This window comes from Haliotis rufescens, unplaced genomic scaffold (assembly GCF_023055435.1).
Source record: "Haliotis rufescens isolate VD_foot unplaced genomic scaffold, xgHalRufe1.0.p SCAF_11, whole genome shotgun sequence".
Taxonomy (NCBI): Eukaryota; Metazoa; Mollusca; class Gastropoda; order Lepetellida; family Haliotidae; genus Haliotis; species Haliotis rufescens.
Window position 1 is genome coordinate 18,253,005 of NW_025963791.1, and position 27,890 is coordinate 18,280,894.

The 27,890-nt window shown below is 39.2% G+C and overlaps 1 protein-coding gene across 1 annotated transcript in view; it reads right to left on the reverse strand.

Moving 5' to 3' along the window:
* LOC124125785 overlaps nt 1-27,890 on the reverse strand; it is a 60,237-nt gene that overhangs the window by 13,525 nt on the left and 18,822 nt on the right. Inside the window, exons 2-3 of the mRNA XM_046489147.2 lie at nt 3,429-3,725; nt 1,863-1,983 (exon numbers count right to left, since the gene is read on the reverse strand). Of these exons, the coding sequence (XP_046345103.1) occupies nt 1,863-1,983; nt 3,429-3,634 (327 nt within the window). The 5' untranslated portion in view covers nt 3,635-3,725. The remainder of the gene's footprint in view (nt 1-1,862; nt 1,984-3,428; nt 3,726-27,890) is intronic.

The window sequence follows — 27,890 nt, forward strand, 5'->3', positions numbered from 1 at the left end:
CAGAATGCCCCTTCAAATAAATCTAAATGGGTTGTACAGTATCTGTTATACCACTGTTGGTATATTTTCAGTTTGACACCAAGGAACACCTAGCGCTGATTTAGCATGCATAAATAACTCAATGAATTTAGGATGGTGAAAAAGTTTAGATCTCTGATAGGAAACATGGCCTAGAAGTTATCCCACTGTACACATGTTCACATCATGCATGTTCATATAGAGATCAGCTAAGCTAGACTGAAAAATAAGAAATATATATTTATCAAATTAACACACAATAGTATTTCAAATAAAACACAATTTTCATAATGATGGCCATTTGCTTCAAAGTGTTATTGCTTGAAGAAGATCACAGCAATTTGATACCATTTTAAGATATATAATTTAAAAAAGCTCTATTTTATGAGTTTAATAATAAATTATGCAAGAGGAGAAAATCTCATTATTATATTGAATTCAAAAACACAAATAATGACAATTTGACAATTTCTCCAGCTTACAAACATGCAAAACTAAGAGAGGCTCTTAATAATTCCGTGTCTTTATAATATTAAACGCAATCCTAATTTCATTAACCTATTGCCGAATACAAACATAAGTAAATCCTGTTATCATGTTAATTCTTTACAGTGTCAGTTCCTGTTCATTCAGCCATGGCATGAGAACATTATGATTACGTATCTGAAAACCTTTTGTAATTTCCCTAACATCAAATGACGTATCTAAATTGACTTGTAAGAAATTGAACGTCGACAGTATTTAATAACTACGCATGATTTGCACAAAGTGCATATTGATATGGAACATGGAACTTGCAAGGGAGCCTAGAGGATCCTGACGACCTCTTTCCTCCTGGAATCTTCTGGATTGAAACATTTCCGCAGTTATCAATGGTTACGAAAATGAATAAAAGCGACCAAATATATTTTGACGTTGATCGCCTTGAAGGCAATGTTTCCGAAATAACGGAATTTGATTATGTATACTAATGGTCACAAATGCAAATTAATGAATTCATAACTTGGAACATGAAGCGAAAGTCAAAGGAAAAATACGGAAATACGATAACAGTATATAGTGTTTTTAGTAAAATCCCTCTTCATGAAAATGACAACCCTTATATCCATGCGTACGCTTTAATAGACATTCATATATCTCCTTACGACAAACACAGCCATTATTTCAATATTATTCCACAAACACCTTATACTTATACAGGGATTGATGAATCCAATCCCATCAAACATCTGTGCATACGTGATATACATTTATTTCCAATGGGGTCTGTTTCGGCGGATAATCGAGACTTGCTATTCTCTGGCGTTGACGTTTGAAAAGTGAACATACTTCATACGTGTACTCAAAGACACAATAACCTCCCTCTTTTCTTTGAACTGCGTGTGTTCTACAAGCCCTTAGTAGCAGCGAGTCTATATTCTAATCCGCTTCTCCATTCCTTATTTCTACCTATTTTACATATTGTAATTGTCGTAAGAGGCGACAAACGAGATCGGGTGGTCAGGCTCACTGACTTAGTTGATGCATGTTATCGATCCGAATTTCGTGGGTCGATGCTCATGATGTCTATCACTAGATTGCTTATTTATAGACCGCCGTCATACAGCTGGAATATTAAACGCTGTAGCGTTAAACAACAAATAAACATATTGTAATTGGATTTTGTAAATATTATGGATCTGATATTCTAAGTTGGACAGCTTGTACCTAATCCGTTTCACTATTGAGAATAAAATATATTTTAAAAAAGCATATATTTAAGAGCGTTCATACTGATTCCTTGATCGCAGCTTCTCGACATTTGTACCTGTAATTACACGTAAAAATACATGTTTTTTTCTTACCTGCTGGTTGGCCTCCCTCCGGGTTTGATCCCCCATTCCGTAGCAACAATAGTAAACCACAGCTCCAAACAGCATGCCCACACCCAGAGTGCACATAGTAGGGCCTATAGCTTTGTACATGCTGTGAACAAAACATGGTTAAGGAAGAGAATATATGGATGTCAACTTCTTTATTATGAGGAAAACAACGTTTCGGAGTATATGCTTACTCCTTCATCAGGTGATTGAATACCATGGGACAGAGAGCATATATATGTACAGGTAAGGACAACAAAATAATAAGATAACAAAAGCTACAAAAGGGTCCAAAACTAACAAGGGAAGCCATCAGCGCCAATCATCTGTTGGCTTTCCTTGCTAGGTTTCTACCCTTTGTGATTTTCTAGCTTATTATCTTATTATTTTGTTGTCCTTATCTTTGCATACATATGCTCTCTGCCTCATGGCATTAATTCACCTGATGAAGGAGTAAACATATACTCCGAAACGTTGTGTTCCTCATAATAAAGAAGTTGACATCCATATATTCTCTTCCTGATGTGTATCACTTCTAAATGCCTTTCAAAGACCTAAAACATGGTTAGTATCAGACATATTGTATGACCATAACTGATCTGTTATAGCGATGAAACCAAATATTTAAGCAGAAATCTAAAAAAAATGAATGTCACCTATTTTTTAATCAGAACATATATCATGCAAGTATCTCTGTGTCTGAACTTACTTAATGACAACAGAAACCAATTTGTCAAAAAATGATACCAGGATGCTTTGTTTCTTGTTTAACCTTACAATATAAGTATTAGCCACAAATCCAATCTTATATCATTTTCGTTTTTTAGCACCATGACTACCATAATAGTGTTCGTGTTACACTTAATATTCTTACGAAACTGATGACATAAAGTATGTGTGCGTTTCCAGAAAAAACAATTTCATCGAGGAAATGACTCACAAATACCATATGACCAGCCAGTGAGGAGGAGGTACATGTATTTGTATTAAAACACAGGAAAGAATATGCGTTATTGGTTTTATCTACAAACTGATTCTTATTTAGATACATCCATACGTGTTAATCTCCCCAGACTAACACCGGATTTAGTTTAAGTGGTATAATATAAGCCTGGCAACCTAAATATTAATCAGATTCAAAGACTACCAGATGCATAGCTATACTAATTGAATTTGGTTCAATGTTTAATCCCTGAAACAACATTACACTAGATCACATTACCCTTCGCTTCTTTGAACATTTGAATTATGTCTGAATATGATTGCTATTCCTGCATATTGATTCTGGTCAAATGACCCCACATCCTAATATTTACCGGTTTAATAATGTATTGAAAAGTCGCCTACACCAACAATTTGCCAAACCTAATCAGTAATGATTACAATAGTGGACTACGGATCAATTTCACTCTGATGGTCATATGTTTTTCATAACCAAATATACCGACAGCCTATCTATCAAGATATATAATTCATAAGACAGACAGACAGGTGTTCCCTAGCTTTAAATTTAATATATACGAATATTGGCACAACAAATACTGTACTTACATTCCTTTCCCAGGAGACATCGAGTCAGTGTCCTTTGCCTGTTGTATTCCGAGAATCGTCAAAATCAGCCCCGGAATAAAGAGGATGGATCCCACAAGTATTATCATTAACAAGCGACCGAGGGAGAAGGTATGGGGTCTGTTGTATAGTCGCCGGGCCCGCTGACTGCGGTGCCGCAGAATGTTGGCGTGCAGTGCAGGCCTCATGACGTCAGGGTGACGAAATCACAAATAATGAAAGACTGAGAGTATCAGATTGGCGTCACTTGAATCCCAACACGTGGCCTCACATATTGACCTGGAAAAAGACATACAAATTTTAATGGATAACGACAGGGTGAGTGAGTGAGTGAATGAGTAAGTTGGGTTAAACGCCGCTTTGAACAGTTATATCACGGCGTTTAAGTTTGATGTGGAAGGAAAGCCCGAAGTGATGCAGGTCTCAGACATTTACCACTTCGGTGAGACCAACGAGCACGTGTACGGTTCTGACAAACTTAGAAACATAATCGGGGCGAACCGGGATTCGAACCCACAATCATAGGTTTCTCGCGTGCACAAGGGAAGCAACTCTGCACAGCGAGAATCACAACAAACCTAGAAAATATTTATTATTTAATTAGTACTAATTATGAAGTCGAAATGTGGTTTCACAAGTAATGAGTTAATTCAAAATGCAAAGACTATATACCATAAAGGGCGTGCTCGAATAGTTTGATGGGAGTGCGTGTGGCCAAGGCGTCAAAGGCGCCGCAATTCGCTATGCAATTCGCTTCGGCATGCCATTAACCATCTCAACCTACCTGGTACCCATTCACAGCTGAATGAACAGAAACAAATGTGTCCACATTCGACAAAACATAAACTAAATTCAGCATGAATATGCCAATGGAGCTCTAATGACATGGAATTAACAAGCTAAATAGCTCAATTACATACATCAGCTGACAAGAACGCCTCCATACACGTGGAGCTATCTTATATACAGAAAACTACGGTTATAACGAACACCGTTATAACGAACTGACGGATATAACGAACTTACTTTTTGGTCCCGACTACTTGCTGTAGTCATGTTGTATATGTACTTATAACGAACTACGGTTATAACGAACTAAAATTAATAGTCCCTTTGAGTTCGTTATAACCGTAGTTTACTGTACCTGTATGAAGCATGGATTCAGGGTAGCCTGACGTACCCAACGCCAGATTAAATAGGGATAAACTGGTGGCGTGTGCCTCCTTCCACGACAGCGTGGATAATTAACCACTGGTTCTTTTCAGTCGACGTGGTATAATTGTAATAGTGTTTACTGTGGTGTTAGACAATATTAGTCCGCATCTGGCTTACGATCCACACAAGGCATACCGTACAAGTTATTTCACAATGTCTATAGCGTTGTTGAGGTAATACAGACACCGTTGACGTGCATAAAAGCGACAAAACCTTTTCAGTCAGTGTGCTTCATGTTATGGCATTTTGTAATTGCTGTCGTATGTGCATTGTTAACTAATTAGCACAACGCTGAAGAATAAATAATTGCTGCTCACTCTCGTTCGGCAAACGTGAAAAATAAACTCATTCGACAAAATCGGAATAACACAAACATTCATGTTCATATAATTATCGATATAATTACTCATCTTATAGCAAGAGCATCGCATCTAGTTTATAGGAAGCGGCCATACCGACGTGGGATTACCAATGACATCGCCAATCACATAGAATTACATTGTCATCATATCATGACAAGATCACGATATCAGTAAGCAATTACGTTGACAGCGCTACCGCCGTAACAATAGCACTTTAACAATATGGAATTATCAAGCCAGAATACCATTATGGACAAACGGTTATAGAACTGAAAACCTGTTTATACTTCTGAACCAATCGCCCACGCTTACTGTGAATGTCATAATCATTATATGCAACTGTGGTAAAGTATTTTCTTATTGGTCAATAGGAGGTATTAAATCCTAATAACATACACCACATCTCGTTTTAGGGCCAATTTTAACGTAATAATATATACATGTATATCAAAATGTATATATACTGCATCGATAAAGGTGTTTTTTATCACAATCAACATGGTATTTTCTAATAGAGTGACTTTTACGTTCAGAATAGAACATTATCGCATTTAATTACCGTAAACAACAAAGAAAATCATGTGTGATAAATCAGGTGAGGTGAGATTAAATAAAATCTGATTTAACGTCGTGTTCAAGTGTATAGCACTTATACAGCGTCGTGCATCCACGAGTGGGTGGCTGCTTGTACTTGTGCGGGCGTATGCCGGTTTTGTAGTGATAGTCTCCTGAGACACCATACCGCATCTTAACATGGAGGCCCCATTGAGACACAGTGTACTGACCCCGAGCCGACCAGTACTTGTTTTAGCTCCTTAATGCCGGGCGCCAGGCAGGGCACCAACAAGTACCGTATTTTAACATCTTTTGGTATGACGTGACCGTGGATCAAACGACTGACATTTCCCTCTTCGGGCAGACGCTCTATCCACTAGTTTGCCTATGTAAAATTACCCACGGACCTTTGCGATGCGTATTTACTAACTTCAATTACTTTTACTCTAAGTATCTGGTTTCAAATGATGACAGAAAAATACCACGGACACAGACGAAACAAAAGCGCCCACACATCCGATTTTTTCGAGTTATCCAGATTCGACTAAAAATATAATAATAACTCAGTCTCGACCTATGGACAAATATAGATAACAAAAACATGTAATTAAAAAGGTCACTTAACGATATGATATTACCAGACACCACCATCTTAATATTACCGGGGGCGGTCAGGTAGCCTAGTGGTTAAAGCGTTCGCTCGTCACGCCGAAGACCCGACATGGGTACAATGTGTGAAGCCCATTTCTGGTGTCCCCCGCCGTGATATTGCTGGAATATTGCTAAAAGCGGCGTAAAACCATACTCACTCAATCACTAATCTTACCGAGCCATTCCTTGATAAATATTTATCTGTATTCACCATGAAGACACACTTCTACAATTAACCTTATAAGCATGGACTGATCGTATGAATTAACTTATCTCTGCCGCCCTTCCACCGTACCGGCGCTGACAACAGCTTCCTGATATTGATTCACCGTAAACACGTATCACCGACGACCAAGGTGTTTGGTGTATAATGTGCTGGGAGTGTTCTTTGAAGAGTTCCTTGATATAGTTTCCTGTTACATAATAATATACAAGGTGTTGAATTAGATCGATATTGCATAGATAAGATGAAGGTTTGAAACGTACAAACTCTGAATAAAAAACGTATGGTGTTGCATCGTGTTTTTAATTAAAAAAAAAACAAACCATAGGCATTCACTTTCTCTCCAAATTAGAAAAAAAAATAATTGCCCGTTTACAACTGAAGAATGATGTTTTCTTGTAATCATATAATACATGCAACTGGGTACGGACACAGGCATGATGTCGTGTGCATTATGTGTCGTCATAGATCAGATACAATATTATATTGTCAGAGTTGGTATTGCATTTGTTAAAATGACTGTAAGATACTCAACGACATAAGAAACGCGAATACTATACATGTTGGTTAATATATGAAGAATTACTCATATTCAAGAGATATTACATAGGTTCGATGCACAAACAAAGATACTGGAATGTTGTGTGAATCGACGCTCATGAACGCATCATATGTGACGTCATAGATCCATGACGAGATCTCGACATGACCATAATTGTCCCGTGCAGGATAAGCGTGTAAAATTTAATCACGTGCAGCATGTCGTGATAAGAATATAGACTCTCAGTGGTAACACTTGACTGATTGTTAGTTTTGTCATTAAATGGTACACATTGGAAACATCTCTTCTTAACGTACACACTTGTCCAAATGTGTCTATGGTTCGCGTTTCTTCTGGTGGTGAGTATATATACTGATCTCGATAGAGATATATCATGTGATCAGATCAGATAGCCTGTACCAAAAGAGGAGGAGAGGTATCATTTTCAAATTGAAATTGAATGAATAATGACTTATTCTATTCTCAACGCTTTGAAACAGAAATAGAAAATTAACGAGATCATGTTCTGTCCTGTATGCGGTATACTAAACATGTATCCAAGGTTGAGGAAGAGGTGTTGAGATGGAGATGAACTCGTCGCACGTCAAGGTAGGGTGTCTGGTACACAGACAGGCACTAATGGTATTGCACGCTGCTCGTGGGGGAATGGGGGATTAAGCAGCTTTTAGCCATATTGCAGCAGTATTCTGGTGGGCACAAACACTCACAGGGAATCAACTCGGGACTTCAGCGTGACGAGCGAATGCTTCAACCAAACCAGCACACCATCTCTCCCACACACCTAGAAGCTGTTCCTATACTAATCTGTCGGCCAAAAGAAATTATTCACTTGGAAAAGATACCTGTTTCAAATACATCACTATCGAAACCATTTCTTGTTTGTTTCACTTTTAGCCACCACGAAACGTGGGTGTATGCTTTCTTTAAAAATACAACTAACCCATTTTGTATCAACCAAAACCTAAAAATGTCTGTGCAACTCCTACGCAGAATAAACTGATATTTAAAAAAATATATATATTTATGCGATAAAACTTGCATATGGTAAATGCGCAGACAATTCAAAATTCAAAACAAAGGGAGATATGTTGTGGCAATTGATTGCACCACTACTGTGATATGTGCAGGAGGGTGCCCAATATCGGTGTTTAAATCAGTGCTTTCAAGCGCTTGGTACATTTTTAGAAGAATTTCACTCTAACTGATAAGAGTTTAAAATGTTAAAGAGGAACTAGGCTCGATTAAAATGGATTATGATTATCTATCTTTCCTAACTGGGACGCAAGTTTCAGTAAAATGGACTCGTTATATGTCAGTTTAACTATCTTTCCTGACTCTGATGCCAAGTTTCAGTGAAATTAGGTGATAGCTGTATCTTGCCTTTACAGGGAAACAAAGTTGCAGTAAAATGGTCCTTAAATGTTAGTTGGTCTAAAGAACGCAAAAGAGAATAGAACGCCGTCGTATAATGGACGCTTACCGCTAGTAGATCTACCTTTCGTAATGAGTAACACAATGGTCGCAAGTAAATTATGATCGTTTCTAGTTAGTGGTTCAGCTTTGAAATACAACAACCGAAGTAGGAAAGATCGCAACGCGTAACTGGGGCTACGTGGCCCATTACGAGTTAAAACAGCCTTAGGGCTGACACTGAGATGACGGAGCCGTTTCCAAGTATGCAGTGAACGACAGTGCCAGATTTAAGACTCCTTAATGTCAGCAAAGCAAGCCCACGTCGCTGTGCAGAGATTAAGACAGTGTTAGCGCTTAGATTGCTTCTTGCCTGTGGGGCAGCGGTACAGGTCAGCCTACCGTGGCACTGCAGGGAGTTATCAGTCGTTATATCAAGGGAAGTGTCTGCATTGTGCTCAACAGATAGCACCATCGCATGACGGAGAAAATGTCAATATGGCCATCGATCTGCGTATCTCTTCGCCCTGGCCACTGCTACCACTATAATCAAAACACATCGCTGGAGTTGACACAAATTAATGATTGATTTCGACTCCGGTAATTTGAGCGTCATTAGTACTCCGCGTTCCACCGTGGATCAAGCAGCTGAAATCTTCTATGCTGCCGTGTCTGGGGATCATTTAGCAATATGGCGACATCCGCACAGGCAGGGACATTGGACACTGGTTCCTAGTTGAAATTTTGGTATTGATCAGCTTTCTCTTGTGATACAGACATTGTTTTACAAGCAGTATCATGGTATATCTTCTACTACATCTATGGGAAAGGTATGTCAGCAGACCCCCACTCGCGGGTTTCACCCAAGTGGAAAACGACCTGTGTCAATTTGGGTTTTCTTCCCGTATAACGCTGACATTGATATAACTGACATAGTAGTACATTCAAAATGAACCTAACTCTCTGGTGGAATATCAAGACGCGTGATGGAGTGCCATGTTGATGTGAGACAAGGATTTTATCAACGGTTGCCCGTGTTTTGCAGCTTTCTTCGTCCATATACGCTTTGACACCATGTGTCCTCATTCTGAAATGTCACATGACCTATTTGTCCCGCGGCATGTTTTCCCACAAACGTGCCATCTGTTCTCACACACCAGCGGTATTGATATGAGATAAATGTTGTTGGTGTGGTTATAGATTACATTAATAAGGTGCTGGATGGGAATCAAAATTTGAATATAAATAACGTATTTATGTGTGTATAGAGTAACTGAAAATGACAGAATCATTACATGCGTTGTCCATGACACTGACAAGATTTATTACTTTGGCATGTTCTGTTGGAATAACATAACACGATTAGCAGGATATAGGATATTAGTATGGCATAAAGTAGTTACAATAAGGGGCGTAATATTTATATGGCTTAGCGCAGACTCAAACAGGAATGTAATATTGGTACAGGACAACATTGATCCAGACGGGAATGTCATATTGCTACAGGATAGCATAGATCCAAAATAGGATGTAATATCGCTGCAGGATAACATAGTTCCAACAAGACGATATGATATTGTTATAGGTTAAGTCTCAATACACGATGTCATTGTTACAGGTTAACGTAGTCTCCATAGACGATGTCATTGTGTTAAAGGTTAACGTAGTCTCCATAGACGATGTCACAGTGTTACAGGTTAACGTAGTCTCCATAGACTATGTCATATTGTTACAGGTTAACGTAGTCTCCATAGACGATGTCACAGTGTTACAGGTTAACGTAGTCTCCATAGACGATGTCATAGTGTTACAGGTTAACGTAGTCTCCATGGACGATGTCATTGTGTTACAGGTTAAAGTAGTCTCCATAGACGATGTCACAGTGTTACAGGTTAACGTAGTCTCCATAGACGATGTCATAGTGTTACAGGTTAACGTAGTCTCCATAGACTATGTCATTGTGGTACAGGTTAATGTAGTCTCCATAGACGATGTGATTGTGTTACAGGCTAACGTAGTCTCCATAGACGATGTCATAGTTTTATATGTTAACACAGTTCCAATTGACTATGACATATGCTTTTTGGTTCATATACATGTACTTGCAACAGATGATGTCATACTGTTATTGGTTAATACAATTCGAACAGACGATGACATATATTTATAGGGTAATCTACTTCCAACATACGATGTCATATTATTAAAGGTTAAAACATTTCAAACATATGCTGCATATTGTTAAAGGTTAACAAATTTCCAATTGACTATGACATATGAATATTAGTTAATATACTCCCAACAGACGATGACATATTATTCTAGGTTAACCTACTTCCAACAAACGATGTCATATTATTATATGGTAACACTCTTCCAACATACGATGACATATTGTTACAGGTTAACCTTCTTCCAATAAACGAAGAAATTTTGTTATAGGTTAACCTACTTCCAACATACGATGATATATTGTTACAGGTTAACACGCTTCTAACATACGATGACATATTGTTACAGGTTAACCTACTTCCAACAGACGATGAGATATTGTTACAGGTTAACCTATTTCCAACATACGATGACATATTGTTACAGGTTAACACATTTCCAACAGACGATGACATATTGTTATAGGTTAACCTACTTCCAACATACGATGACATATTGTTACAGGTTAACACATTTCTAACAGACGATGACATATTGTTATAGGTTAACCTATTTCCAACATACGATGACATATTATTACAGGTTAACACATTTCCAACAGACGATGACATATTGTTTAAGGTCTACACACTTCCAACAGACGATGACATATGTATAGATGTACATGCTATTCAAAACGACAATGAAATATCGATCGTTGTATCGATTTAGTTTAGCATCAAGCTTGATACTTTTTTCATTAAATGTATTCATGGTGAAGATACGGGTTTCTGCAACGGTTAATGTGTTTGAGCTTTCTATCAGTTACGGAAAATAGTTCGAATTTATATAATATTGACCCATTACATGTAAAGCCCAGGTGATGTGAAAATACATGTTCTGAAAATGAAATGTGTATTGCAAAATAACAGCATCACAGTACTGGTGTAACACAAACCAATAAAGCACCAAACAAACCTGACGAAATAGAGTATGCGCTATTAAGAACAGCCTACCTATCTATAACCCGAAATGCACCCAAATAACATACTAATATTCGTACAATGATTATTTGTTACTGTAAATGGTTATATGACATGTGTCAAGATGATATTGTCTTATAGTAAATAAGTAATATGAACTAAACTAAACCATCAAAGGATACGCTATAAAAGGGGTACAAATCCATTTATGTAATCAAGGCACACAGCCTACCAGGATTGACTATACGTGGATGTCCACCACTATAAGTAATGATGTTGACAGTCACATGTAATTATCTTACTTCACCAAATTGCTTCTTTCTAACCTGGGGATATCCAAATTACCTTACCGCCCATATGACAGCTACGTGTAATGTTATATCTAGTCCAATACATCAAATTACCTGCTCCGTGGACACTACACAAGAGGCACCACACGGAGAAAATGACATTTATGCGTGCTATTATGTGTGCACTCTCAGATCATTGGCAGACTACGATAGATGTTTCTGCGCTTCACGCTACGGATGTGCAAAGACTATTCGCCTGTGGGTGATCCAAGTGACGTGAAGAATTACACATTCATCCAATCTCAGTGAACTTCTTTTAATGCCATCTCACTTGATTTGTTAGCATGATCTAATTTCACAGGAGCTGTCAATAATGGAATAAAAAAATAAAATACGTCATTGGCGTTTGCATGAATTTCGACACGCGAAATCTCATCTGCTTACCAAATTATGAAAACAATCATGTCACAAAATTCATCATGGTCTTTGAAGGGCCTTCATGAAGGAGATTATGCAAACGAAGGAACAATTAAAGACTCATTTTTCACTGAGGAAGTCATTAATGACAACGGGTCACCCAGTCTCTACGCTAGATCAGTTTTCTATACTAATTCAACGGCTAAAATGCAGTATATTATAATATTGTCTAGTATTTGTGAAAACGATGTATTAACCATCAAACCATATTTGATTTAACATTATGTATTCAAATAGAGACTATATGGTTCGAGGTTCGAGGATAATTTGAGGTTCGTTGGTGAGGAGGTTGATAAAGAGTACAAAGAATGTTTTTCCATTCTACATTTAAACGATAACCGTTAAGGATGTCTAAAATGCCAAATACATATTTTTCTTCAATTTACAATTAAATGTAATATATCTGCAGTTTGCAACGATAAACAATTTTAGATATTGTTAGATTAGAATGACAAATTACCAAAAACATGTTACAATTACATTTTATGCAACTGCGGAAAATGTTCTGTTTCAAGGTCGTTGGAGCTATTGTCCCCATCTTCATCCCGACAAAGTCTGCATCTAACACGCACGCAAAACATTCCCTCATATACTACACACAGGGAAGTTGGGATACGAGGTGGGAGTGAGAACGCATGGAAGAGAGATTGCAAGAAAAGGATGAGAGAGAGAGAGAGAGAGAGAGAGAGAGATTACAAGGACTGATCTAACTGTTGAACTAACTGGCACCAGGATATCGTATCTAAGAGAGATTTCTTTCAGCCCACAGTTGGTGTATGGGACCAAATCAATAGACAGTTATCCGAATGTCCTTATTGTCCACAAAAGTAGTTCTGTAATTTCAAATCCATGCTCTAATCATACACACCACACCATGTTTCTAATCCATACCTCCGTGTGTAACAAACATATCCGATACCAGCAAGGTCTTCCCAACGTTTTTGTATCTAGGTAACACACCCAGCACCCAGCACCCAGCACCCAGCACCCAGCACCATACAGGAGGAACCGAAGCCTTGTTTCACATGGTCAATCTGGTACCTAAACAGTGTAGGATCCAGGGGATATTTGGTGGATTGATTTGGAGGCCCCAAATTACGTATCGTATGAACAGATCAATTGTTTTTTCTCTTTATTCTCATCATGCTAAACCGTAAATTGTCTCTAAAAACGTTTATGCGCGTGGTATAATTCAAAGTAATGTACCAAAAGACATGAATACAAATCCAACTTATTATTGTGGATATCAAGTAGTGTGTTTTACCCTAGAAAACCTTGAAGATTACTCTGCTTGGTGCAACCTCGTATATACACATTCTGTTCAGATTCTATTGTTCTGTGACACGTTGTTCAAATTATATTGTTCATTATTACCTAAGATGACGCATTGTGCAAAATCTATTGTTCATGTCACCTTAGGAGTTTCATTGTGCAAAATGCATTGTTCATTGTCACCTTAGAAGATACTTTACTCGTGCTATATGATTCACCTGAGATGGCACACCGAGCAATATTTTAAATTGTTTTTGCTCTTCTTGACTCTGAATTATGCACATTATGCTAAATTGGGCAGCATTGTAAAAATCGCATTTTTAAAGCTATCCACATTCAGACCATGGTAACGCCATCGAACAAAGGTCTGGGAATTCATGAATTTCTAATGAATCCTCTTGGAGATTTAGTGTTGTTCAGATCTCTAAGGGAATAATAAAACTAGAATGATACAATTGTTGCTGGGCTCATGTGTGGAGTCCATGGCTGCCAGTCTGATAGCGATATTCCTACAATGGAAACACAGGGCTGCGTCTGATGCAAACTACTATTTCATGGTGCCAACATTGGTGCCAGTTCACATACATGCTAATTATGAATACACGATATGATGACACAAAGCTTCAAAGTTGCTGGCGGAAATACGAGAGAGGCTCTCCCAGCATGCCTCTCATAAGAATATCGCAAATATACTTCTTCAAATAGAAGCAAAAAAAACACCCAGACGTCTAGCGTTACAGAAATAAATGATATCCTAAGAGAATGGCCGATTGAAGGAATGTGTGCTATAACAATATTCATTTATAGTAACTTACGCATCAAGAATCACATTCTGTAGGGGCGGTCGGGTAGCCTAGTGGTTAAAGCGTTCGCTCGTCACGCAGAAGACCCGGGTTCGATTCCCGACATGGGTACAATGTGTGAAGCCCATTTCTGATGTCCCCCGCCGTGATATTGCTGGAATATTGCTAAAAGCGGCGTAAAACCATACTCACTCACTCACTCACATTCTGTAGGATAGACCGCCTTCATGGTGTAATGGCTAGAGCGTCTGCCCTGAGCGAGGAAGATTGGTGGTTCGATCCCTGGACGCGTCATACCAAATGACATTCAATGATAATTGCTGTTATACTATGCCCTGTGCTCGACCTAATGGGATACAACAAGGACTGATCGACCTAAGTCAGTATACTGTGTCTGCGTTGGTACCCTTGCTAAACTGTAGCATGGTATCTCAGTGGGATAGCACTATAATATCGGTATAAGTCTTGACTAGTACAGGCAGCCATTCACACACGTGCATGCACGTCGCTATATAAGTGTTAAAATCTTGAACGCAACATAACATTCACCTCACCTCAACTCAACTCAACGCAACGCAACGCAACGCAACGCAACGCAACGCAACGCAACGCAACTCAAGTCTGCACGATATCAGATACAGCGACAAGAAAAGGTCATGTATGACAGCACCTCTACGGAAATAGAGAGACATATAAGTGTACGTGTAAGGCAGTGCTATTGTGGTAATTATATAAAGAACATTGACATGGTTATAATTGTAACAGTAGGACAGATAACTAAGATAAATGTTATTAATACTGCATCATTAGGTGCGATTAGGTAAGTGTGGGTAAGTGTGGCAAGTGTGGGTTCGAATCCCGGACGGGACTTAACCCCCAAAAGTACCAGAATCTGTACTTTACTAAGAAAGTGTTATCCCAAATATAACATTTGTTTTCAACTTCGAATGAAGGCCTGCGTCTCCTGGTACTGAAGTAGTATTAAAAAAAACCCATAACATCACAGACATGATCAATCGGCAAACCCAGAACGACACTATTTGAAAAACCTTGCTTGTAGCTTTTAACTTAGAACGACCCTAATCCCTTGTGGCTGAACTTTTGAAGTCATGACATCAACAAAAACACGTCTGTCATCAACAAATGCCTGGATTCGAAAAATTATTTGAAGTACAGAATATCATCAACATCACACGTCATCATGACAGATAGGCTCAAAGAGAACGTGTATATACCTTTCACAAGCATATGTCAGACACGTCATCAACCAGAATGTATGAAGACCCTCCAACGGAAGTCATAACCAAGTGCGGCCTGGGGCCATAGTTCCAGGATATCTATTGCCAGGAATGCAAGTGGGCCAACTATCAAAACAGTTTGTGATATAAAGATATAAGGAATAAACAACTGCAATAATGAACCTGTCTTAATAAAGGAAAACCTAAAATGAATAACTGCAATACAATCTTACATGTAGGACGATTGTATCAAATTCTAACAAAAAAATATCCTCCATGATAACGATTCCCCAAAGAGTGAGTGAGTGAGTGAGTATGGTTTTACGCCGCTTTTAGCAATATTCCAGCAATATCACGGCGGGGGACACCAGAAATGGGCTTCACACATTGTACCCATGTCGGGAATCAAACCCGGGTCTTTGTCGTGACGAGCGAACGCTTTAACCACTAGGCTACCCGACCGCCCCGATTCCCCAAAGAATCCATACCGATTAACACATTTCAACTCTTCTGAAGCAACAAAACTGCACAAAAACAAGTATGTCTTCATGTCAAACCTGTAGAGCTAACCATGACAAGAAGCAGACATATCTTCATGACAAACAACTTTACACAAAAACACAGACATGTCTTCACAATAAAGGGTATAAAATTAAGAGGAAGAAAACACATGCATTTATGTCACATGTTGATGAAGCTAACCTCGACAAGAACAGGCATGTCTTCCCAACAAAGCTCCGAGCTTCTAGATTGTATGATGTTTACACCCTCGTACGACTGTACGAGAATTCCTGACAAATCGATGCTTGTTTGCTCATCATCAAGGCAGAAAAAGCCGACACTTAGGATCGATACCAGGCCTGGCTGTTCGCTTATCCCTGTGGTTTCATTACGCCTGGCATTTGAGACAGTTACATTAACTTAAGAGTCCTTATAGGAACCAAATATCATTATGTCCGTTTACAATAGCGTGTAATACATGGTGGATGGTCGGCACTAGCTGGTGCAGTGCAGTGTTTCTGGTTACTGTGCTTTCGAGGCCGCAGGGCTTGTAGGGGATCTGCACTTGGTCATTAGTATTTAGGTTACTCGTTGTTTGCATCGCTAGGTTTGTTTCTTTGCTAACAGTTTTCATTGTAATTTTTAGACTACCGTGTTATTACAGGGTAGTGCACACATCTGTACACTTCTATCACGTTGTTCGCACGTTCTCCCCACTTGTACTTCATTCTCACACATTCAGTTCACACTGTATGCTCGTAAATCAATCTCACATTTTCTCTCACACTCGATTATCCCATGTCCTTCTCCATTTTCTCACCACACAAAAATCTCACACTTTTTTAAATCTCACAATTTCCCACCACACGACAATTTCACAATTTCTCCTTGCATAAAAATCGCACAATTTCATCAATAACAATCTCCCACTTCATTCTCACATTACATCACACATATCACCATGGCATGCCAAACAACATTCCAACATGGTCAACTCCTACCTTTTCTCACAGATCCATCTCATGTTATTCCCACACATTGTGTTCTCACTTCAGACTATTCCCCTTCATAATGTCCTTGCATTTTCACATATACATTTGTAACGTTCTTACCACATACCAACACCTATGATTTATAAAAAAATAAAAATAATATAGATATCAACTTCTTCTACGACACTGCTGTCAAACTGATACTATAAGATGCGAGTGTTACCGAAACGTGGTTCATGTGTCATTTGCCCACAGACCTCATAAAGTCATCTAGCCAAGTATGGGGAAAAAACTAACTTTGAAAGAACATATTTTCTCTTATCTTCCCATATCAAGACGTCCCCTTGATGTCCATTATACATCACATACTAGAAACACGGGCAATCCGGTCGTATGAGGACCCACAGTTCGTTGCATCCTTTTTTACGTGCCAGAAACCTATGATCATTTGTTCGAATCCCATATTCGCCCTAATTGGTTTGTCTATACCAGACTCGTTGGTATCACCAATATTATGCCGTGATATAGGTGAAATACCATTCAAAGCGGCGTTAAACCATACTCACTCACTCACACATTAACATACTCACCTCTCACAAAACGGGATGACATGCAAGAAGTCTGGCATGCCTTTAACAACACGTTGACACATTCCGGTGCTTAAACATAGTAGTCGTGTGCTTCTATTAATACAATGTATTGTATATGCAAGTGCGGCAGCTGAATAGCAATAAGGTAGTTCTCATGGACATTAACCAGTCAACATGTCTGCTCAGGGTTATTCTGTTTACCGCGGATACCACCGGGACTTTTGTCTGAGACAGGATACGTTTTCGGTTTCTGCTTCAAAACACGCAATTTGTTCTCTGAAAGGTGAAGTTGAACCATGTTATTTCACACAATTGTTATGAGGATAACCATCATTTCCAACGATGAATTGTGTTTTATTTATTTATTTTTGTATTATACAGTTTTATATTATTTATAATTACTACTTTCTTGTTTCTTCTTTTTGCTTTTTCTGTTGTTTTGGGTTGTTGTTTGTTTGTTGTTGTTTTTTTTGGGGGGTGGCGGAGAAAATTATTGCCTCATTATTTTTATTGTACCGTATTATTGTTCAATGTACTTTCTGTATCATGATAGAATGGGGAGAAATAGATAAATAGAATATGAAATGGTCGTCCCCTAAGTCATGATAATTCTTGCTCAGTGTGTATAGTTTCAGCGCCATCCAGAACGTAATTGCCGGGACCCATGGCCGTTCATTCGAACCGGAGACTCTGAGCATGCACACTGGTTTGTCTGTGCAGCGGCTTGTTCGTTGCTTTTCCCCCAGCGTTTTCTACATGCTCCACTTTGAACATTCCTTCCACATTGAGCTGAAGTACACACATGGATATTACGGAAATAGAGCTGGTTCCAAGTCATTACTTCACCTAGTTGTGATGTAAGGAAACAGACCTACCCCGTGACATGAATCTTTGAGATCTGGCCATCCCTCTACACTATCTAGTGTCTATTACAGTTAGTAGAGTTCTTGGTATTCGCATCTCAGTATGGCATTGCACCAGATTCCAAACACGATATAGCGACAAATTGAATTTCCACTGAACTGTGGACTTGATCTTTTCAAGTAAATATTCACACGAATCGTTGTAATTGTAATTATAATTATTTTAATTACAACGGCGACGCCAGCCCTACCGATAGCACTCATGATGCGTGAAGATCAAGGTCAAGGTTTGCCCTTGAGACTGTTGTGGTCATCAAAGCCCAAGAAATAGCTTTCTTTCAAATAATTCACAAAGTGTGGCAAGCCTCTAAGCTAATTTGTAAGCCGCATCCTTGAGCCTTGGGCGTTGATAAGTAGTTCCTGAATTCGAGCCATTGGGCAGAAGTGCTTTTCCACACTCGAGACGAAGTCGAATGATATTGAGTGAGTGAACAGGGTACTGTGAGTGAATAAACAGTCCTCACTGTCTAAGATCAGCCTTAATTTTACAAAAATACTAAAAACAATAACACATTGTCTGCAATGGGCGAGGATGTGTTTTTTTCCAATATGATACCTACATGACTGGCCATGCCTGTCCTGTTAATTAAAACATCCAAACAATATGGCAGGGACAATTTCAAGATCCAACACAAATCAATGTTAATGACAGCAAAGACACAGGGGTTCGCATAACGCATTAGCATTTCCAGCACCATTGATACCACCCGTCAATCGGGAAGATGTCATCCCATTGTCCTAGATTCTACGACTATCCAAATCTACCATGGCATATACTATTGAAAATAAGTTAAGGGCCATCAGATACTTTCATATTAGTATACTTAATCTGCTACGCCATGACAGATTAACCATAGTAATATAAAAAAATCGGGTGATCCTTACCGTAATGGCATGACAGATTAACTGCAATAATATGAATGAATAGGGTGGTCCTTAACTTCTTTTGAGTAGATATATGGTAAACCCCGCCCTTGGTCATACTCGAACTGTCATCATGGACATGTGTTCGATGTGTTAATGAATTTAGCTCAGGACCACAATAAAGATTATAAATGTTAGCCATGCATGTTTGTTTTCAATAAATGAACAATACTTCCTAGAAAGTGGCGTTCCGCGTGAGAGATAAGCACTAATCAACGCCACGCCACGGCTACAGTCTCCAATAAAGAAGTAATTTGACATGGTTCAATGACTTGAAGACAACGACAGACCCAGACAGTGCTACACAGCTCAGTTCACAATCGATCGCTCTGTCATTGTGCACATAGACGTTACATCGTGTCACCAGGAAGCACGAACCTTTGTTTGGCCAATGATCAATGTTACTCCCAAAATCCTACTCAAACTGTATCTAGTGTAATGGTCGAAATAAAAATTAGATAACTGAATAAAAAACAATCATATGATATGCTGTAAGAAGACGCGTCGCTGACATTCCAGTATTTGCTTTAACGCTGTGACTCGAAAGAGTTATGAAGGATGGAATGAGGTTAGGCCATATTTAGCAATATCGTAGCTACATAATGGCGGCCTACAAATACAATAGAGCCGGAACAAGGGAATCGGGGGGTATATAGCGTTAGCATCGATCTATGCTGTCGGATAGGATGACACACAACCAGGCAGGTCTCCGCTAGTCTTCCCCGATGGGTCCATACTCAAGTACCATGTATCCCACAGTCACTGTTACCATCCATCACAGCTATCGACAAGCATGGCTCTGGGGTCCTGTGCTAACGTACGTACACAACGAGTGTGAGGGATGACAGGGCATGTATATGTGTTTAAGGGGTCAAGAGTTCAGGATACCATACATGTAAATTCGGGAGAGAATAAAATTCCCTGGATTGCTTGTGTATACCTAGATGACCTACAACGCACGTTTCAGTTAATGGAGAACATCGATTATCAGCTTTTGTCATTAGTTGATTGTTAACGACTTTACAGTGAATCCGTTATGAAAAGAAAAGTAATTAAAGCTTAGTAATTCTCTGAGTAAATTAAAATGCAATGACATGGTAATGAATACAAGATGACGAGTGTACATATACATGCATATTAACGTACTAACTCCAGTAGTAGTAGTAGTAGTAGTAGTAGTAGTAGTAGTAGTAGTAGTAGTAGTAGTAGTAGTTGGTTGTTGGTTTTTTGTTTAACGCCGCATTCAGCAATATTCCAGCTATTTGACGACGGTAGTAGTAGTAGTAGTAGTAGTAGTAGTAGTAGTAGTAGTAGTAGTAGTAGTAGTAGTAGTAGTAGTCACTTATTCACACCTGATGATCAGAAAACGAGATAGGATATTTTCTTGTAACTGGAAAAGTTTTGGTTAAATGAAAACCACTATTTAACAACAACGCTGGAATCTGTGACAAACAACACCAGTTGTCTTCTGTTCTTGTAAGACAAACACGTCATATTTACCCGTGTCTCTATGCGATGCCTACTACTTCATCACTGCCCCGCAACGATCGTACTGTATCGATTGTAAATGACATCCTCAAAAACATTGAATGGTACATATGTGCAAACCAGCCAACCATATGAAAGACGTGACATATGTCTCCACGTGGCATCTGTCACAAGTGCATACAGCGTGACTATATTACAAGTACTACGTTTCCTGTTAATGATTTAGGCATCGATGTCATTTAATTCTATGATAACCGTCCAGCTGCCTCGGTGTAAATATTGCTTTATAATAAATCTGGATACCACCTAATGTGTTCAGAGTACGACGATTATGCTTTATAAGATCCACAAAGAGAACTTAATATGCTATTAATCTTGATTTCAAAATAATCGTGTTATTTTCCCTTATTCACATCCTGTATCTCATTAATTCATCATCACATAACGTATAACTAAACAAAAGGTGCACGTGAATTCTTTCGTACACGCAGAGATTTATGAATAATTCATATAAGGTTGTAATTTGATGAGAGAAACAATTCCTGGAATGACGTCATAAGCTACAAGGTAGATGGTAAGGTGCACATTTCGCCCTTTGTCATACATATGTGAGATGTAATTGTTTAAAGTCGTGTTCCAGAATATTTCCCTCAGACAACGACGTGTATACACGCATGTACGTGTTTGCTTGTACTGGTCCAGACAAATGCCAGTTTTATGGTGCCAGCCCACTGAGGTACACACCATGCGGCAGGTTAACATGGATAACCCACTCAGACACATACTACTGACTCCGAGCCGGCCAGACCTTGTTTTATCTGCTCGATGCCTGTGCCAGACATGGGAACAACAAGTACAATATTTTATCGTTTTTTGATTTGGCGCGGCCATGAAATCGAGCCACTGATCTTCCTTTATCCAAGCAGACGCTGTATCCGCTGAAACACGGAGGCTGTCACATACATAGACGTGATGTAAAGGCATATATTGTAAACATCAAAACGGTGGTTTAGTCTTAATAGCGTTAATCGCGATATTCGCTGCAAGGAAAAACAACTATGTCATTAAAAGCATTCCACAGACAAATATTTATCCTAAAAATTGCCTCCATAGACAAATATTGATCCTAAAATTTACTCATGACTGAACTGAGACCAACTTTATAGTCAAAGATTTGTGAGGGGACTTCCGAAAATATATTTCGGGACGACACGAAACCCGAGTACACCATGGTTTGAGGATCAAGAGTTTGTTATGTGTACCTGTCTTCTAGTGTCATCAAAAAGTGATGGTGGGGATTGTTGTTCATGCTATCAAACACCAGTTTGACTCATATAGATTTAATTATTTACAGGCCGGTGTGAAATATCAGGAATATTGGTGAATGCGGAAAAAAGCAACGTTAACTATTTGTGGGTGACAAATCTTCAGTCAATGACTTGGAGTTACGTCCCTTTGGATATTTAAAAATGGATGCCGTTGCATTATTGTTAGATAGTTACCGATTATAACTAGTTACAGATTGATGATGAGACTGAGTAAGTATGGTTTTACGCCGCTTTCAGCAATATTCCAGCAATATCACAGCGGGTGCTACCAGAAATGGGCTTCACATATTGTACCTGTGTTGGCTACCCCGCCGCCCCGCGATTGGTAAAGTAAAGGTATTTTGAAATTTAGGCTAACCACTGTGCTTGTGCGTTCAAGTTCGACATGGGTTTGTTCAGGCCCAGATCGTTTGATTGGTGCTCGATAGTGGCCGTCCATAGTGACTGCCGTTTCTCATAATTGTCGTCTGTAAATGTTACGTTGGGTAAAGGAAAAGTATATCTAAAATATACATGGAAAGGTAAAGACAAACACCAATAGGGACAGTTATGCGTGAATTATGAAAGTATGTTGCCAATAGAGTTGAGAATGTGTGACTGACGTTGGTAAAACGCCGCTTTAAACAGTATTTCTGTTAAATTGGATTGTAGACATTCACCGTTTTGGTGAACCGGGTATGGTGCTGACAAACGAAGGATCATAATCGAAGCCAGTCTGGGATTGAACTCATGATTATCGGATTCTGGTAACCTGTGGGACGCAACTCGTTTGTATGGTGTCAGAAATAGATAATACATACTAATTACAACTAGCATATGCTCTCAATATTTAAAGCGAATAGATATAATTTAATGTGCTGATGCGTGGAACAAAAACGTGATCGAATAACCAGGTCGCCCACGTATCTACACGCGAAATATTGATCCATATACCAGTATATTTTATATACAAAACATACAAAGGTATTAATGTGCGTACTTACATTTTAGTACACGTGGGGTTCCAGGTAGGAATATAGAACCCCAGCACCCTATGCATGTAGTAAGAGGCGACTTAATGGATCTGTGGTCAGACTCGGTGACTTGTTTGATGGCGTATACCAGCATATCGATTGCGTAGATCGATGCTCATGGTGTCAATTACTGGACTGGGTTATTTAAGACCTCCATCACTTTAACTTTAATTTTAACCAGTCACATTTCGTAGAAAATACATATTCAATCATAAAGAAATGTACTTGCAAACTCTTTGATGTATCATGAATTAACCTTTTGATATACCTTGTATTAACTATTGTATGTACCTTGCATTCATTATTTGATGTACCTTGTATTAACTATTTCATGTACTTAGTATTACCCATTTGATTTACCTTGTATTAACGATTTTATGTACCTTGTATTAATTATTTAATGTACCTTGTATTAACTATTTGGTGTACCCTGTATTAATTATGTGATGGACCTTGGATTGTTTTGTTATTACTGACCCATCTCCACATGTCTTAGAAGATCTATACATCAAATAAAACCACGCCTCGATACTGGCCAATCTTCAAAGTCAGCAAAAGCAGTCACTTACGACAAGCACCTTCCTTTGTTTCAGCTTTATACATAAATATCCGTTTCAGGTGGTTTTAAAATTGTATATTTTAACTTTAACTTTCAATTTTACTTACAACAGTGGCATTGCCTTTGTTTTGTTTGACACTGTTTCTCTTCTGGCAACAGAGATACCGAAAGCCCTAAGTGACTAACTTCCAACAAATTTTTACTCAGTATTTAAAGACTGCGTTCTTGGGAAATATTAGGATTCTTGTCAACAACAAAATCTTTATTAAGCACCACCACTTACAAGTAGAAAAAATATCAACGACGAGATTTTCTCGAAGAATCCCACGAACCAATATAGTGTCGTGATCTAATCCCAGGATCTCTGATAGCAATAATGCACAAAAGGTGACGTTGCACAGTACAGTGCCAATATAACTACACAGACATGACACATGTATCCCATATTATCCTTGCCCACGTACATGTCAACAACACCTACGTTATTACGCTGTTATGGCACATTTAGCCGCGTGACCGATAAAAAAACCTGCCCCAATGTATGCCCACTGGACCTTCGTTATTGAACGAGACACAGGTTTCCCAGTATATGTCCACTGCGACCTCGTTATTACGCGACCATGACACCTGTTGCCCTAGTGCTGAATAAGCATTGGAAGGCCTTTCCAGAAATGTATATTGTTCAAGTATTGCCATGCTGCTGCGTGAGCGTTTGTTTGAGTATGTTTAGACCGAACCCTCAATATAACACGGCGATCATACCAAAAGTGATGTTCCTGCAAGAGAATATATACACTAGTCTATATTGCACAACTATCACACCTGTAGCCACGCCGCGTAAGAAGGGACGTTCGTTCGACTGGATCCACCGGCGACTTTGGGTGGTGAATGTTTCGTTACGGTCTGAATTATCGTGGTTAAATTTACATTCATAGGAACCACCCATATTCATATATTTGCGATGACGACGATTTCCATATAATGCCCCAATGACTTCTAGTGCAATCAGATTAAATGGATAATAGGCTTATGGATTCAGGCCTGGAATGTTTTAATCGATCGCTAGTCGGCTGCTTTATATATTTGAATAAGGAGATATGGATGTGATATTAACAGTCATGTGATTATTGTGCCACAATTCATGCCTTAAAGGCACCATCCGACCCCGGCACCCTATCTCCGCCAGAAAGAATTCAATATGGCTGTATACAGAGATTGAAACAACCTGAAAACATTTGCAACAGGGCCCGAATATTCGCATATCAATACAGATAGGACGAAATCGTTTAAGCCATGATTAGCCCTTTGTTCAACGTCATGTCGCTGAATTCTACACCAACAGAACATTGCCAAGGCCCGTGTCCCATCCAGATAGCTAGCACTGCTGAGTCCCGGCCACCGTGAGTAGGCTGTGTCCCAGGCGTCGGATGTTACCCCCCGTGGGGATCGTAGTCATGCCAGCGAACACGCTCCCAGACAATGCATACACTAGGTGAAACAGGAATTACATCATATCGCCTGTTTTAGTTATATTATTTTTAAGTAGTCATGTTTATTTCGTTGTGTACAGGAGCAACTGATCCAATTAAACTTTTTTTTATAGATTGTGTTCTTTATGACCGAATCATTCTTCTGCAACGGAAAACCGTCAGTTAACGAGCTTATGCCATACTCCTGTATCCTATGTCCAGATGAACTGTTTCATATTCCACCTTATATTAAGCATACGAGAGAGCGTCTGGTATATACTAGATGACGTTGACACAAAATGATATACAGCATGGCACAACTATCTGGTACAAAGCTTGACGTCACCCTTATCTGTTACACAATATCACGGGACATTTTCTGGTACCCAATATGACGTCACCACTGTCGGGAACACAACGTGACGTCACCAATATCTGGGACACAATATGACGTCGCCACTATCTGGTATACGAATTGCTGCCATCACCATCTCGTACACAATATGACGTCACCATTCATGACGTCATCATTTGACAGTGTAGTGTTAAAGATAAACATAACATTTGTACAATCCGACAAATTGTAACCACCTTCATTCGGTACACAAGAAGAACCCAAAGTAGTAAAACCCTCCTCCGTCGTATTTATTTATAATTACTAATTATTATTAAATAAAAAACCGTATGGGGTCATACAAGTTCACAGGTGTACAGATCGGCGGCTTGAAATGGTACCAGGTTTAATTATCAGTGAATGTAGAATCTATATCCTGAACAATGGAAAGCTACTTTTCATGTCCTAATTCCTTTCCGATGAATTTCTTGACTGCAAACAGCGAAACGTAATAAAATATTCATTTCTTATACACATCGAAAATCAAAAGGAATATCCAGTCAAAGCGTTCTTCCATTTCCAGGACAGTCTTAGTGTTTCCCAAGAGAGTCCGCTTTTGTATCAGCGGAGACGAACACCGAGGCATTTTAGATGGCACGGTATTGCTAAACCCAATGTGACAAAACACGTGGATAGACAGGCCATTTTTCAATCGATGGAATCTTTTATGTTATTGCAGTAGACTGGCCCGGGGGAAAAGATGCTGTTTTCTATCTATTAACTATTGGAGGAAGTCAGAGGAGATTATCGCCATGTTGAAGAGGCACTAAACATACGCGGATATACATGTACTTTATCGTTCCTACTTCGTAAGTTCTATTATAATACAAGCTCATCATGCAGACAAGTATGTGAATGGCGATCTTGACAAATACTGCCGCCTCTTCGTTTGTGTAAAACAGCTTCCGTGGCATACCTTATAGCGGAAGGTCCGGGGTTCGATCCACTGGCCGCGTCACACCAAAAGACGTTAAAGACGTTACTTGTTGTTACCCTGTTTGGCGCACGGCTCACAAGGTCTGGCCGGCTCGGAGACTCTATACTGTGTTTGAGTGGGTGGGTTAAACAGCCGCGTGATACCTCAGTGGGCTAGTACTAAAACACCGACATTAGAGTCTGGACAAGTACAGACGCATGCACGTCGCTACATGGGTAAACATGACGTCACAGCCCTCTTCAACTCACCTTATTGGTAGAAGTGTTGCATACCAAATGTTAGCCGCTAGTAGTTGTATCATGTGCCCACACCGCCACTGTATGACGGTTCTTATGGATGTTACCCATGATTTTATCTTACAGATATTGATTGTTTGTGTTCATTTTGCATTGCGGCACATATTATCCCTATCGAGACTGTATAACAAAAACGTGATTCAAGGTAAAACCAATGAACAGTGTTTTCAGAGTCAATTCCACCCTCGAAACCACCCGACTGGCATTTGAATATGTTTGTATGGCAATCATGGGGTACTGGGACGAATCCCCATGACGACAACATTACCTGTACAGCGGAAGTAGTAGCGTTAGAAGGTCGCGTTGCTTCACATGTACTGGAATCAAATTGGCATCAGAGGTACCGGAACGTGTTGGCATAACAATGATCATTCCTTGTTGACAGTATACGGACCATGTGGTCTCAACCTCACAAGGACCATGTCAGGGTAACAGCATTTGCATAGAGTGTCGTGTTAACATCGTGACTAACCTGTCGTGTTAACATCGTACGTAACCTGTCGTAATTACATAGCACGTAACCTGTTGTGTTAACATCGTACGTAACCTGTCGTATTGACATCGCACGTAACCTGTCTTGTTAACATCGTACGTAACATGTCTTGTTAACTTCGTACGTAACCTGTCGTGTTAACATAGTACGTAACATGTCGTATTGACATCGTACGTAACATGTCTTGTTAACATCGTACGTAACATGTCTTGTTAACATCGTACGTAACATGTCTTGTTAACTTCGTACGTAACCTGTCGTGTTAACATAGTACGTAACATGTCGTATTGACATCGTACGTAACATGTCTTGTTAACATCGTACGTAACCGGGGCAGTCGGGTAG